Genomic DNA, 15,135 nt, shown 5'->3' on the forward strand with positions numbered 1-15,135 from the left:
CCGACTTGATTTGCCGGAGATGGAAGTATTGATCTCTTGGGAAACCTTGTGCCTCAGTTTGCCCTTGGAGGGAATTCAAGTTCTTAAAGAGTCCCAGCAGTGGGACTGCTGGCAGGGAGGCATTTGCAAACCCCTCATCCCTGCTTCTCGGGCCTGAGGACGCACAGAGGCTCCTGGTACAGGTGAGAGCAAATCCAGGCCCTTTAGGAACCTGCCCTGCCCCCCTCGTCCTTTATGGTCACCCAGTCTAGTCCCTCTGCTCCAGGGAAAGGGATGCAAGGAACTCCATTGTACCAAGAGCCCCTACCCAGGTGCCAGATTCAATAGGTATCTAAATGGCTCATTTTACCTTCACAGTAGCCCTGTGCGGTACTGATAGGAAAAAGGAACCCTCGGTACGGTGTAGTAACTTAGCTGCTTAAATTCACACCGGTTAAGGACGGCAGTGGGGTTGAACCCAGGTTTGTCTGCCGGATGACCTAGTAGTGAGTCCGTCATTCAGGCTTCCCGAGCATCTTCTGGGTGCCAGACACCAAGCTAGACACAGGCATCAAGGGAGACTGGCAGACGTCCATCCTCGCGCCTTCAGCAGGCGAGCATCTCCAGCCTGGAACACTGCCAGTGCCTGAGCCTCAACATAAGAGCCTTCTGCCTTGAATTCCTTTGTATTCCTGGGAAGAAACTGCTACCTTTTTTTTTTTTTTTTTTTTTTTTTTGAGACGGAGTTTCACTCTTATTGCCCAAGCTGGAGTGCAATGGCATGACCTCGGCTCACCGCAAAATAACCTCCGCTTCCCAGGTTCAAGCGATTCTCCTGTCTCAGCCTCCCGAGTGGGATTACAGGCATGCACCACCACACCCGGCTAATCTTTTGTATTTTTAGTAGAAACGGGGTTTCACCATGTTAGCCAGGCTGGTCTCAAACTCGACCTCAGGTGATCCGCCCACCTTGGCCTCCCAAAGTGCTGGGATTACAGGCGTGAGCTCCCATGTCCGGACTGGTTTAACTTTTTTTTTTTTTTTTTTGAAAAACTCTGTTGCCCAGGCTGGAGTGCAATGGCGCAATCTCAGCTCACCGCCAGGATATATCCACCTCCTGGGTTCAAGCGATTCTCCTGCCTCAGCCTCTGGAGTAGCTGGGATTACAGGCATGCACCACCATCCCTGGCTAATTTTGTATTTTTGTAGAGACAAGGTTTCTCCATGTTGGTCAGGCTGGTCTTGAACTCCCGACCTCAGGTGATCCGCCCGCCTGGGCCTCCCAAAGTGCTGGGATTACAGGCGTGAGCCACTGCACCCAGCCGGAAACTGCTGCTTTCATCAAAATAACCCACAATACTGAGAGGAGTATTTCCATGTCAGAAGGGGTGGCTAGGTCAAATGGCCTGAGAGTTCCCGATTCCAAAGCTTCCATACTGTGTGTGGGGGTGGGGACCGGGGGTGTCTTCCCCTTTTAACTAAAGCCCTGACCTGGAAGTGGACTCATCGGAGCTTCCACTCCTGAGCCTAGCTCAGCTTCCACACGAGCCTCCCGGGGCTGACGCAGGGAGAAAGCACCGCTTGCCGTTCCCTACTTGTGCAGGTGATTGCCAAGTGTGATTAGTACTGCTGTCATGAGTTCTAGTTCCGGGTCTGGCTTCTAAGGCAGAACTTGCTCCCCTTCAGCTTGGGGTCTTTTCAGGGGTTCCTTCCCGTGCCCCAACCAGAAATCAGGAACACTTTATGGACTGACTTGTGCCCATCCCAAAAGGCTGGAGCCCTAACCCCAGTACCTCAGAGTATGACCTTACTTGGAAATAGACTCCTTGCAGAAGTAATGAAGTTAAAATGATGTCATTAGGTTGGGCCCTAATCTAATAGACTGTTATCCTTATAAAAAGGGAAATTTGGCTGGGCACAGTGGCTCACACCTGTAATCCCAGCACTTTGGGAGGCTGAGGCAGGTGGATCAACTGAGGTCAGGAGTTCGAGACCAGCCTGAGCAACATGGTGAAACCCCTTTTCTACTAAAAATACAAAAGTTAGCCAGGCATGGTGGCACGTGCCTGTAATCCCAGCTACTTGGGAGGCTGAGGCAGGAGAATTGGTTGAACCCAGGAGGCAGAGGTTGCAGTGAGCCGAGACGGCCATTGCACTCCATCCAGCCTGGGCAACAAGAGCGAAACTCCATCTCAGAAAATAAAAAGGGGGGTGAGGAATCTGGGCAGAGACAGATTATAGAGGGAAGATGATGACACACAACATCACGTGAAGGTGGAGACAGAGATGGGGATTATGCTACCACAGGTCAGAGAGCATCTGGGGCCACCAGAAGCTGGAAGAGGCAAGGGGGGACCCTTCCACTACTGGTTCCAGAAAGCACGCCCCTGCCAGCACCTCGACGGCTGACCCCTAGCCTGCAGAAGCTCTCCTATTCTAAGCCACCTAGCTCCTAGCATTTTGTTGTGGCAGTTGTAGGGGATGAATACAAACACCAGCTAATGGCCCCAGGAATCCCAGATGTTCAAAATACAGGTCCAGGGGAGACAGAGCCCTCTCCCCACCTTCCCAGGCCTCACTCTATTCTCTTTCCCTTGAAGGACTGCCTCTCCCCTTTGCACACCCCCATGGCCTTATCAGGCACTGGTTCCCATATGCGGGGGTACCCATATCTTTTGCACCCTTCTCTGATACGCTGTGAGTTTGCTACAACTGAGGGGCCACACTGGGACTGGATATGTCAGGATGGTGAATGTAATATCAAGTGGGGTCCAACCTATGGCTGACAGGTGGTGGGAGGCAGAGCCAATGACACACCTGCACTTCCGCTCTTCCCATCCCTGGGATCCTGGGTTGAGGGAGACCCCTTAGGTCAGGCTGGGACATGGTTAACAGTGATCCAGCAAATATGGAAACAGCAGGACTGATTTTAGGGACACATCTGGACCAGCACACTGGGGCTTATAGGAAAGGCCACTGTCTCACAACAGGAGCAAATGGCCATTTCCTTGCAAACCCATCCTGGGTCTAGCCCAGAAGTGGGGTCAGGGAGAAGGGGAGAATGGGACGATGGACACTATTATTATTATTGAGATGGAGTCTCACTCTGTCGCCAGGCTGGAGCGCAGTGGCATGATCTCTGCTCACTGCAACCTCTGCCTCCCAGGTTCAAGCGATTCTCCTGCCTCAAGCCTCCCAAGTAGCTGGGACTACAGGCACTTGCCACCACACCCGGCTAATTTTTTTTTTTTTTTTTTTTTTTTTTTTTTTTTTTTTTTTTTTTTTTTGAGATGGAGTCTTGCTCTGCCACCCAGGCTGGAGTGCAGTGGCTGGATCTCAGCTCACTGCAAGCTCCGCCTCCCAGGTTTACGCCATTCTCCTGCCTCAGCCTCCCGAGTAGCTGGGACTACAGGCGCCCGCCTCGTCGCCCGGCTAGTTTTTTGTATTTTTAAGTAGAGACAGGGTTTCACCGTGTTAGCCAGGATGGTCTCGATCTCCTGACCTCGTGATCCGCCCGTCTCAGCCTCCCAAAGTGCTGGGATTACAGGCTTGAGCCACCACGCCCGGCCTGATTTTTGTATTTTTTAGTAGAGATGGGGTTTCACCATGTTGGCCAGGATGGTCTCGACCTCTTGACCTCGTGATCTGCCCACCTCGGTCTCCCGAAGTGCTAGGATTACAGGCGTGAGCCACCATGCCCAGCCTCGGATGGACATTATTGAACTGACACAACCGGGTCATTGCCCAGGTCTGGAACCACATGAATCAGGACCAAGCCAAGTCAGGCTCCTGCTTCCTGGGGACTTTGGAACCTGGCCCACCACCCACCAAGGCCTCACCCCTCCTGCCCCATGGCCAACCTTATCTGCTCCACGCTGTCTTCCTTTGATGGAGGTTTTCCTGGTGCTGGGCCTGGAGGCTGGTGTCCGCTTGGCCTTCCTGGCACCCCAGCCTGGGCAGGCTTCAAAGACAGCAGCTGCAGCCTTCACCCTCTGGCCACGGGCACTGGGAGGGGTGGCGCAGGTGGCGCCTACCCTCAGGTTCAGCCCAGTGAGCCACCTGAAGAGAAGAGAGAGCTGGGGAGCTGGCTGTGCTGACTTTGCTTCAGTGGCCTGGAGCCAGGTGGGCACTGGGTGTGGGGCAGGGTTGGTGCAGAAGGCAGCACAAGGCCACAGGCAGCGTGCATTCGCTCAACAAGCATTTGCCAGCTTTACTGAGGAGGTTAAGGAGGCCACCAGGACTTTGGGAGTGGTGGGGCCTATGGGTGACAGCAGGCTCTGCTGAGAATCTTGGCGGCTCACCAATTATGTGCCCTACAAGCCACTTCAAGCCTCCGACCCCTTCTTTGTAAAAAGGGGAAAATAATAGTAATAATAAACAGAGGGCTTACAACATAGCAGACACCGTTCAAATCGACTTCGTATGCTAATTTCATTCTTACAACAACCATCATGAGGTTAGATACTACATCCCCCCTTTTTACAGATGGGCAGGAAAGGTTATGGGGCTTGAAGAGTTAGGTGGTTGGCCGGGCGCGGTGGCTCAAGCCTGTAATCCCAGCACTTTGGGAGGCCAAGACGGGTGGATCGCGAGGTCAGGAGATCGAGACCATCCTGGCTAACACGGCGAAACCCCGTCTCTACTAAAAAATACAAAAAACTAGCCGGGCGAGTTGGCGGGTGCCTGTAGTCCCAGCTACTTGGGAGGCTGAGGCAGGAGAATGGCGTAAACCCGGGAGGCGGAGCTTGCAGTGAGCTGAGATCCGGCCACTGCACTCCAGCCTGGGCGACAGAGCGAGACTCCGTCTCAAAAAAAAAAAAAAAAAAGAGTTAGGTGGTAAATGGCAGAGCCAGGACTGGAGCCCAGGTCTGCAGGACTCCAGGCCTCTTGTGATCTTTTTTTTTTTTTTTGAGATGGAGTCTCACTCTGTAGCCCAGGCTGGAGTGAAGTAGCGCTATCTTGGCTCACTGCAACCTCTACCTCCCAGGTTCAAGCGATTCTCCTGCCTCAGCCTCCCAAGTAGCCGGGACTACAGGCACCCACTACCATGCCCAGCTAATTTTTGTATTTTTAGTAGAGACAGAGTTTCACCATGTTGGCCAGGCTGGTCTCAAACTCCTGACATCAGGTGATCCGCCCGCCTTGGCCTCCCAAAGTGCTGGGATTACAGGCATGAACCACCATCCCTGGCCTCCTGTGACTTTCTTATGTAATTATGTAAAGTGGCTTGGCCTGCGTATTAGGTCCCAGACTGCTGGGCAGAGCAGATACTATTCCTACTTTACAGATGATGAAATCAAGGCCCAGAGAAGTCCACCCCCAGCCTCCCCAGGAAGGGTAACTGACCCTGGAAAGGGCTCGTACATGCCTGGCTCTCGTGGGAGTTGCCCCTCCCCCCAAGCTGCTCAGATGGGCATGGACATAGTGTGCCCAGGGAGATGACAGGGGCTTGACCAAGAGTGGCTGGGTGGTCTCTGGCTGGAGGTCTAGGTGGGGGTGCCCACCTGTGCAGCGGAAGCAGCTGGCAGTCACAGTGGAAGGGATTGCTGCTGAGGTCGATGAGCTCCAGCTGTCTGAGGTTGGGCAGGGCAGGCAGGGCCCGAAGCTGGTTCTTCTGCAGGTGCAGGCTCTGGAGCCCGGGCCCCAGGCCTGAAAAGGCCCCAGGAGAAATCTGCAAGGAGTTGCCAGGCCCCAGTGTGAGCTCCTGGCAGACCTGTCCCACCCCCAAGTCTGGAAGGAAGCCCCATCTTCCCTCAGCAGAAGAGAAGCTGGAGAGTCCAAGATGGTCCAGCCAAGAAGTGCAGTGCCGGGTCAAAGCCCAGGCTGGTCTGATGTCAAAGCACTTGCTCTGTCCAAGTCACCCAGGTGCCCAGTTCATGGTCCACCCCATCACCCAATAATGGCAAAGCCTCTTGGGGGCTCTCAATATGTACAAACAGTAGATGACCCCATGGTCCCAAATTCCTCCTTCCTCTATGCTCCAGCAACGCCCTCCTGTGCAGGCACCCTGTGTGGCCTGAGTTGTGCCTGGACTGTCACTCACACCGGCAGAGGCAGTACTGGTTCATCTCAGGGTCCCTGTGCCCAGCCTGAGACCTGGCACCAAGGGGCTGGCAAATGCTTATTGAGAGAATACAGGCTGCCTGTGGCCTTGTGCCGCCTCCCGCACCAACTCCCACCGCATGCCCAGTGCCCACCTGCTCCAGGCCACTGCTGTTCAGGAAGAGGTGCTGCAGCGACCTGCCCACAGGCTGGAAGGCCCCGTCATGCAAGGCCCTGAGTGGATTGCCCGAGAGCTGCAGCTCCAGGAGGGCAGGCAGCCCCTCCAAGGCGCCAGTGGGCACCTCTCGCAGCTGATTCCTGTCCAGGTGCAGCTTCTCCAGCTCCCGAGCTGGGCCCAGCGCCCCAGGGGACACTTCGGTGATACGGTTTCCACTCAGGTAGAGCCAGCGCAAGGCCCGTGTTCCCCCTAGGTCTCCGGGTGCCAGGCGGTCCACAGCGTTGTCCTGTAGGTGCAGGGAGAAGAGGCTGGGCAGGGCGCGCAGGGCAGCCCCTGGCACCTGCAGGAAACGGTTGCGCTCCAGGTACAGGTAGCCGAGGCGGGGGACCCCTGCAAGGGCAGCAGCGCTGAGGCCTGCGAGCTGGTTGTCGGAGAGGTACAGGTAGATCAGGCGGCCCAGCCCCGCCAGGGCGCCCGCCTCCAGCTCCGCGATGCCGCAGTGCTGCAGGTGCAGCGACACCAGGTGGCCCAGGCCGGGGAAGGCCGCTCGGGGCACCAAGGGGAAGTGGTTCCGCCTCAGGTCCAGGAGCAGGGTGTCGTTGGGGAAGCCGCGGGGCACCGCCTGCAGGCCGCAGCCCTCGCAGCTGCTGTGCCGGGACTCGGGGGCGCACACGCAGGCGCGAGGGCAGGGCGCGACTGCCCGGTCCTCCCCCGGGCCGCGCGGAGGGTCGCGCGGAGGGGCTCGGGGCCCGGGCCCAGCCCGCTCCTCCTGCTCTTCCTCTTCCTGCGCCGCGTCCCCCGGGCAGCGCAGGTCCCAGGGCCGCAGGGCGTCCAGAGCCTCGCCCCGCAGGCGCCGCGGCCCCCGGCACGCGCCGTCCGAGCGCACGCGCGCCCGCGCCAGCCACTCGAGTAGGGGCCGCGCCTGGCAGCCGCACCACAGCGGATTCCCCTGCAGCCGCAGCCGGCGCAGCTGGCCCGGACCCTGCAGCGGGGGCAGGGTGTCTAGCTGGTTCCCGCGGAGGTCAAGGGTGTGCAGGCGCGGGCAGTGCGCTAAGGCCCTGGGACCCAGGGCCTGCAGGGCCCCGCCGTCCAGCAGCAGCTCCCGCAGGCCGGGCAGCGCCAGCCCGTCCTCCTCGCCCGCGTAGGTGAGCGGGTTGTGGCCCAGCTCCAGACGGGCCAGGCCGCGGGCCTGGGACAAGGCCGGGCCGGGCAGAGCCTGGAGCTCGTTGTGGTGCAGGCTGAGCCGTCGCAGGGCGGGCAGGCCAGCCAGGGCCTCGGGGGCCAGCACGCTGAGCGCGTTGTGCGACAGCCGCAGCCAGCGGACGCGCAGTAGCCCCTGGAAGGCCATGGCGGGCAGGTAGACCAGGGCGTTGTGGGCCAGGTTTAGCGTGGCCAGCGCACCCAGTGCCCCGAACGTCCCCGGCCGCAGCTCCTCCAGTGCGTTCCCCTCCAGCTCCAGCCGCCGCAGCGAGCCCAGCCCGTCCAGCGCCTCCTGGGGCAGCTCACGCAGGTGGTTGGAGGCCAGGTTGAGCAGGAGCAGGCGGCCCAGGCCACGGAAGGCGCCCTCGGCCACCAGCTCCACCTGGCAGTGGCGCAGGTCCAGGTGTGTGAGGTGAGGCAGGCCCTGGAAGGCGGCTGCGGGGATCACCTTCAGCAAATTGCCCTGCAGGTTCAGCCGCTGGGTCAGCTGGGGACGGCGAGGGGAAAGTGGGGCTGAGCCAGGCAGGGACCCCCGCCTTTGCAAGTGCTGCTCCTTCCCCGGAACACCCTTCTCTCCTGTCACCTTTCCCGTATTTCTCTTCATCCGAACCCTGACACCTCCTCCAGGAAGCCTTCCTCTCCAGTGCCCTGGGCATCACCCACTGTGGCACTTTTCACACTGGCTGTCCCTGCCTCCTCGCTGTCTCTCCTCCACTAGCTGATGACTCCGCAGAGACCACACCTCACCCTGCCACAGCCCCACCTCTCCACCACAGCATCTGCAGTGAATTCAGTATTGATCTCTGGGTCACCTACTTATTCCATTCACACAGTAAGGATTTTAAATAGATCATCTCCCTGTTACTGCTTTTTATTATTCCCATTTTACAGACCTATAAACTAAGGCTCAAAGAGAAGTAACTTGCCAAGGTCTCCCGGGCAGGCAGTGGCACATCAACTGGTGCCCAGCCCAGGCTCCTCCCTCTGCACCCCACCCTGCCCCACTGCCACTCTGTGCCCATGCTCCTTCCCTGCTGACCTCAGGGATGGCGTCTGGCACCTCAGTGAGGTTCTGGTGCCGGCAGGCAACGTGCCGTCTGGAGTTGTCACAGATGCAGGCCTGTGGGCATCGCTGGGCGGCGGCCTGCCTAGCTGGGCCCAGCAGCAGAAGTACAAGCAGCCGCAGCACCAAGGAGACATGGGTGGAGCTCCGGGGCCTGGGACCGGGAGGGAGAGTCTGCTGTGCACAGGGGCTGAGGCCACATGCTGTCCCTCACTTAGTCCCAGCCACAGTGCAGCTCCTGCCCCGAAAACCCCTCAGAGCCTCCTCCTCTGGGCCCAGGAAAGTGTCCATCACCCTGAGCCTCCCTGCTCCCCACCCCCCACACAGTGGAGGTCCTATGATTAGTCCTGTTTTACATGGGAGGAAACGGAGAAATGTGTAAATGTATCACATTGACTTAGCCATCCAGCTTGGACACGGGCTACCTCCAATTTTTTGCTATTTACAAACAATATTGCAAATAATATCCAAATACGCATCTTCCCAGGCTCATGTTTTTTAAATAATACATCCAGACCATGGCCAATGTTTATGGTCAGACAAGTGACCTGGTGAGTCCCTTTGCCTTTCTGCCCAGTGGCTCAGTGAGGACTTGCTGACTGAGAATGACTCCAGTTCAGAGCATGTACTCGGGCTGTGGTGAGGCTCTGGTCCAGGGCAGGCTCAGAAGCAGCCTCCGACTGATACGATGCCAGCTCCCAGGTAGCAGGAGCATAATGGTGCCCACCGGAAGGGAGGGAGGCATCCAGTCTGGGTCCTTGAGCATTTTTTTTGCTTTGTTTTGTTTAAATAGAGACAAACCTTGCTCTGTTGCCCAAGCTGGAGTCTGGAGTACAGTGGCTCACTGCAGCCTTCACCTCCTGGGCTAAACTGATCCTCTGGTCTCGACCTCTTGAGTAGCTGGGACTACAGGCACTGACCACCACATTTGGCTAATTTTTTATTTCTGGTAGAGACAGGGTCTCGCTATGTTGCCCAGGCTGGTCTTGAATTCCTGGCCTCAAGTAATTGTCCCACCTTGGCCTCCCAAAGCGCTAGGATGATAGGCTCACCTCCCCTGCCCAGCTGGCCCCTCTGTTCTCAGCCTGTGTCAGGCATGGCCTCTCCCCATCGCTGGGCTGGTCCCCGGCCCCCAGGAGCCTCCCTCTCGCTGCTCCCTGGATTGTCGTGTTTTGGGGTCTCCTTTGGGTCCCAGGCTCCAGTCCCTGCCTTGGAGTTGGGGGCTTCTCCAGAGCCTATGGTGAAGGCTGTGCTTCAGGGCAGGCCAAGGAGGGGACCCATGGGGACAGATTGCTGAAGCGACAAGCATTCAGAACACAGGGACCACTGCTGGGCTCTCAGACAAGCCCCGGAGGACCAGTCCCCGGCAGCGGCCACATTGTCACATGTGTCTCGGAGTCCACCTTGGGAGACCCCTTTCCTGGAGAATCCCAGGAAGGCCCCAGAGCCCCTGCCCGCCAGCCTCTCCAGAGGCCCAGAGAGGGGCAGAGACTTACCTGAGGCCGCTCAGCTGCTCTGAACCCCCCCTTGCACCATTGGGCCCAAAGACTCACCCCTCCATGCTGCCTGGAACTGCTGGTCCAGCCTGGAGGCGCAGCGCAGGGAAAAGCTGTCCCCGCCTGGTGGGAGCCCCCCTCCGCAGCCCGCAGGCCTGGCAGCTGGGACAGGGCTGAATGGGAGGCATTGTCGGAGGACCAGGCAAGCCAGACTTCCCCAGGCTGAGGTGAAGGAGGGGCGGGCAGCGGGCGGGAGCAGCGGCTGGAGTTACAGGGCCTCCTGCCTGCCCCAGCCCAGGATGGAGGCCCGGCCCGAATCCTTGGGCCAGTCCGACAGGAGGGGTGCACCAGCAGTGGCCCGGGAGTCAGCAGTCCTGGGCTCCCTCCTGCCATGTGGGCTGCCCTCCCAGAGGCTGCTTCCTAGTCTCTGAAAAACACATCCCATTAATAAGTAGCTCTGCGGTCACAGTGGGGGTTCAGGCCCGCACCTGGCACACAGTGGGTGCTCCAGAACAGGTGGCCCTTTCCTTCCATCTGTTTGTGCTTATGCATTTACATACATTGTTTAATACTGGGCATACAGGACTCTAGACATTCAATGTTTTCACTTAACCTCGGCTTACTGGGAGTTATCCGAATTGATTCTTCAGAATCTCATTTATTCTGCGCTACAGTATTCCACTGTGTGAACGCATCACATTGACTTAACCATTCATCTTGGACATTGGCTACCTCTAATTTTTTGCTATTTACAAACAATATTGCAAAGAATATCCAAATACGCATCTTCCCAGGCTCATGTTTGCTTTTTAAATAATACATCCAGACCATGGCCAATGTTTATATATCTTACAATTTTTCAGATTCCCGTTTCTGATGGAATTGTATCTTCCATTATTGTTTGTTTCCTTTCATTGGAAACAGGGGCCAGGCACAGTGGCTCACACTTGTAATCTCAGCACTTTGGGAGGCTGAGGTGGGAGGATCACCTGAGCCCAGGAGTTTGAGACCAGCCTGGGCAACACAAACTCTGTCTCAAGAGAAAAGAAAAAAAAAAAAATATATATATATATATATATATATATGTGTGTGTGTGTGTGTGTGTGTGTGTAAGCACGCACTTATGTGTTTATATTTTTATATATAATAAAAATATAGGCCGGGCGCGGTGGCTCAAGCCTGTAATCCCAGCACTTTGGGAGGCCGAGACGGGCGGATCACGAGGTCAGGAGATCGAGACCATCCTGGCTAACATGGTGAAACCCCGTCTCTACTAATAAAAAAAAAAATTAGCCGGGCGAGGTGGCGGGCGCCTGTAGTCCCAGCTACTGCGGAGGCTGAGGCAGGAGAATGGCGTAAACCCGGGAGGCGGAGCTTGCAGTGAGCTGAGATCCGGCCACTGCACTCCAGCCCGGGCGACAGAGCGAGACTCCGTTTCAAAAAAAATATATATATATATATATATATAAATGTGTGTGATATTTATATATGTAAAACAATGAACATTTGTGTGTACTTTTCCTAGACTGCAGGGTTTTTTTGTTTTATGAGAGAGTCTCACTTTATCACCCAGGCTGGAGTGCAGTGGCGTGATCTCGGCTCAAAGCAACCTCCATCTCCCTGGTTCAAATGATTCTCATGCCTCAGCCTCCCAAGTAGTTGGGATTACAGGTGTGTGCCACTATATCTGGCTAATTTTTGCATTTTTAGTAGAGACGGGGTTTCACCGTGTTGGTCAGGCTGGTCCCGGACTCCTGACCTCAAGTGATCTGCCCACCTTGATCTCCCAAAGTGCTGGGATTACAGGCGTGAGTCACTGCACCCAGCCCTGCAGTAACGTTTTTGAAAAAGAAATAGTGCCATGCCACACAGACATCTGCTTTGTGCTTTGTTTTGCTTGGCAAATTCCAATCAATGGAACTTCAGTGTTGCTCTTTCATCCTTTTTTTTGAGACAGGGTCTCACCGTTGTCCAGGTGTGATCATGGCTCACTGCGGCCTCAACATACCAGCCTCGCAAGCAGCTGAGACCTCCAGATGCGCACTGCCACCTACAGCTAATGTTAAAATTTGTTGTAGAGTTGGGGTCTTGCTATGTTGTCCAGGCTGGTCTTGAACTCCAGGGCACAAGTGATCCTCCTGCCTCAGCCTCCCAAAGTGTTGGGATTACAGGCATGAGCCACTGCACCTGGCTGTGTCTGGCTTTTTTCACTCAACATTATGTTAGATTCATTTTTTTTTTTTCTTGAGACGGAGTCTCGCTCTGTCTCCCAGGCTGGAGTGCAGTGGCCATATCTCAGCTCACTGCAAGCTCCGCCTCCCAGGTTCCCGCCATTCTCCTGCCTCAGCCTCCCGTGTAGCTGGGACTACAGGCGCTCGCCACCTCACCCGGCTAGTTTTTTATATATATATATATATATTTTTTTTTTTTTTCTTTTTTTTGAGACGGAGTCTCGCTCTGTCGCCCCGGCTGGAGCGCAGTGGCCGGATCTCAGCTCACTGCAAGCTCCACCTCCCGGGTTTACGCCATTCTCCTGCCTCAGCCTCCCGAGTAGCTGGGACTACAGGCGCCCGCCACCTCGCCCGGCTAGTTTTTTTTTTTTGTATTTTTTAGTAGAGACGGGGTTTCACCGTGTTAGCCAGGATGGTCTCGATCTTCTGACCTCGTGATCCGCCCGTCTCGGCCTCCCAAAGTGCTGGGATTACGGGCTTGAGCCACCGCGCCCGGCCCATTTTTGTTTTTTGTTTTGAGACGGAGTCTAGCTCTTGTTGCCCAGGCTGGAGTACAGTGGCGTGATCTCGGCTCACTGCAACCTCTGCCTCCAGGTTCAAGCAATTCTGCTTCAGCCTCCCGAGTGGCTGGGATTACAGGCATTTGCCACCACACCCAGCTAACTTTTGTATTATTAGTACAGACAGGTCTCACCACATTGGCCAGGCAGGTCACAAATTCCTGACCTCAAGTGATCCACCCGCCTTAGCCTCCCAAAGTCCTAGGATTACAGCTGTGAGCCTGCACCTGGCTTCATCTATTTTAAATGTTTTTTTTTTTTTTTCTTTTAAATACAGCATTCCAGCCTTCCACTCTATAAATATATGACAACAGTAGCATGGGGCAGGGGCGGGAGGCGATCTGCCCACGATGCAGACAATAAGTGGTGTACTGTCTGTCGGTGGAGAAGTGAGATACAATGGAACTGACTTAAAGTTCGTCAGCTTTTTATTATCATGTGCTGGCAATTCCAAACAATGTCAATGCTCAAGTATTTCTTTTTGGGCAGACCATTCCTGCCTTCTTGGTACCTCACCGTACCACAAGTAGTTTACCCATTCATCTAGTGATGGGCATTTGGGTTGTTTCCAGCATGAGTTTATTAGAAAGAACATTGTAGGCCGGGCGCAGTGGCTCAAGCCTGTAATCCCAGCACTTTGGGAGGCGGAGACGGGCGGATCACGAGGTCAGGAGATCGAGACCATCCTGGCTAACACGGTGAAACCCCGTCTCTACTAAAAAAATACAAAAAACTAGCCGGGAGAGGTGGCGGGCGCCTGTAGTCCCAGCTACTCGGGAGGCTGAGGCAGGAGAATGGCGTAAACCCAGGAGGCGGAGCTTGCAGTGAGCTGAGATCCGGCCACTGCAGTCCAGCCTGGGAGACAAAGCAACACTCCGTCTCCAAAAATAAAAAATAAAAATAAAAATAAAAAAAAAAAAAAGAAAGAACACTGTAACTGGGCATGGTGGTTCATGCCTGTTAAGTGAGCTGAGGCAGGAGGTCTTGAGCCCCAAGAGTTCGAGACCAGCCTGATGGTGGCTTGTGACATCGTCCCAGCTACTTGGGAGGCTGAGGCGGGAAGACTGAGTGAGCCCGGCAGGTCGAGGGTGCAGTGAGCTGTGATCGCACCACTGCACTCCAGCCTGGGTGACATGGCAAGACCCTGTCTCAGAAAAAAAAAAAAAAAAAGGTTGTACCAACTTACACATCCGCCAGCCACTCCAGCTGCCCCAAATCCTCACCAACCTTGGTACTGTCTTTTGTATTTTAGCCATTCTAGTGCGGGCAGAAGAGTGTCACACTGGGATTATGTTTCTCTGAAGCCTAATGAAATTAAGCACCTTTTCACATGCTTTTTGTAAAGTGCCCATTTGAGCTTTTTGCTTTTTCCCATTGTCTTTTATTTATAGAAATTCTCCCAGCCTGGGCAATATAGCAACACCTCGTCTCTACTAAAAATACAAAACATTGGCCAGGTGTGGTGGCATGTGCCTATAGTCCCAGCTGCTTGGGAGGCTGGGGTGGGAGGATCACCTGAGCCCAGGAGGTAGAGGCTGCAGTGAGCCAAGATAGAAGCTGGACAACATGAGACCCTGTTTGAAAAAAAAGTTATCCCCCCCACACCCATTTATATATACAGAGTGAGTGTGGGCAATTATTTTCTCCCTGTCTGTAAGTTGCCTTTGTACTCCTTAATGAATATTTTGATAAAAGAGAAACCTGTTCTCACTGCTACATCGTTTCCATTGTATGAACATCCCACAATAATGGCAAACATCTTTTCCTTACTCCTAAGGCCTTGAAGATACTCACCTACACTCTCTCCTACAAGCTATTTTTTGAGACAGGGTCTTGTTCTGTCACTCATGCTGGAGTGCAGTGGCACAATCATGGCTTGCTGCAGCCTGGACTTCCTGGGCTCAGGTGATCCTCCCACCTCAGACTCCCAAGTAGCTGAGACTACAGGCGTGCATCACCACACCCGGCTCATTTTTGTATTTTTAGTAGAGATGGGGTTTCGCCCTGTTGGCCAGGCCAGTCTTGAACTCCTGGGCTCAAGTGATCTGCCCTCCTTGTCCTCCCAAAGTGCTGGGATTACAGGCGTGAGCCACCGTGCCCGGGTGAAGATCTATAATTTTGCTAATTTTTTTTTAATTAACTGACGTAAAATATATTAACACATAAAATTTATCATTTTAACCATTTTTATGTCTACAATTCAGTGGCATTAAGTACATTCACAATGTTATGCAACCATTACCACTCTCCATTTCCAGAACATCTTCATCATCCTAGAGAATCTGTTCTCAGCCTCACTCCCTATTCCACCCTTCCCCTAGCCCTGGCAACCTCTACCTTCTTGTCTCTGAATTTGCTTATTCTAGATGCCTCATCTAAATGGAAT

General features: G+C 54.8%; 1 protein-coding gene across 2 annotated transcripts in view; it reads right to left on the reverse strand.

Moving 5' to 3' along the window:
• The window catches only part of CHADL (chondroadherin like), a 12,154-nt gene extending 2,087 nt beyond the window's left edge, over window positions 1-10,067 (reverse strand). The window contains exons 1-5 of one of the 2 annotated variants that reach the window (XM_010376998.2): window positions 10,016-10,067; window positions 8,439-8,616; window positions 6,177-7,886; window positions 5,484-5,650; window positions 3,840-4,038 (exon numbers count right to left, since the gene is read on the reverse strand). In XM_010376998.2, the coding sequence (XP_010375300.1) occupies window positions 3,840-4,038; window positions 5,484-5,650; window positions 6,177-7,886; window positions 8,439-8,616; window positions 10,016-10,023 (2,262 nt within the window). In that variant the 5' untranslated portion in view covers window positions 10,024-10,067. The remainder of the gene's footprint in view (window positions 1-3,839; window positions 4,039-5,483; window positions 5,651-6,176; window positions 7,887-8,438; window positions 8,617-10,015) is intronic. The other variant, XM_010377079.1, reaches the window with a different exon arrangement.
• Between the last annotated feature and the right edge of the window lie 5,068 nt (window positions 10,068-15,135).

This window comes from Rhinopithecus roxellana, chromosome 13 (assembly GCF_007565055.1).
Source record: "Rhinopithecus roxellana isolate Shanxi Qingling chromosome 13, ASM756505v1, whole genome shotgun sequence".
NCBI classification, from domain to species: Eukaryota; Metazoa; Chordata; class Mammalia; order Primates; family Cercopithecidae; genus Rhinopithecus; species Rhinopithecus roxellana.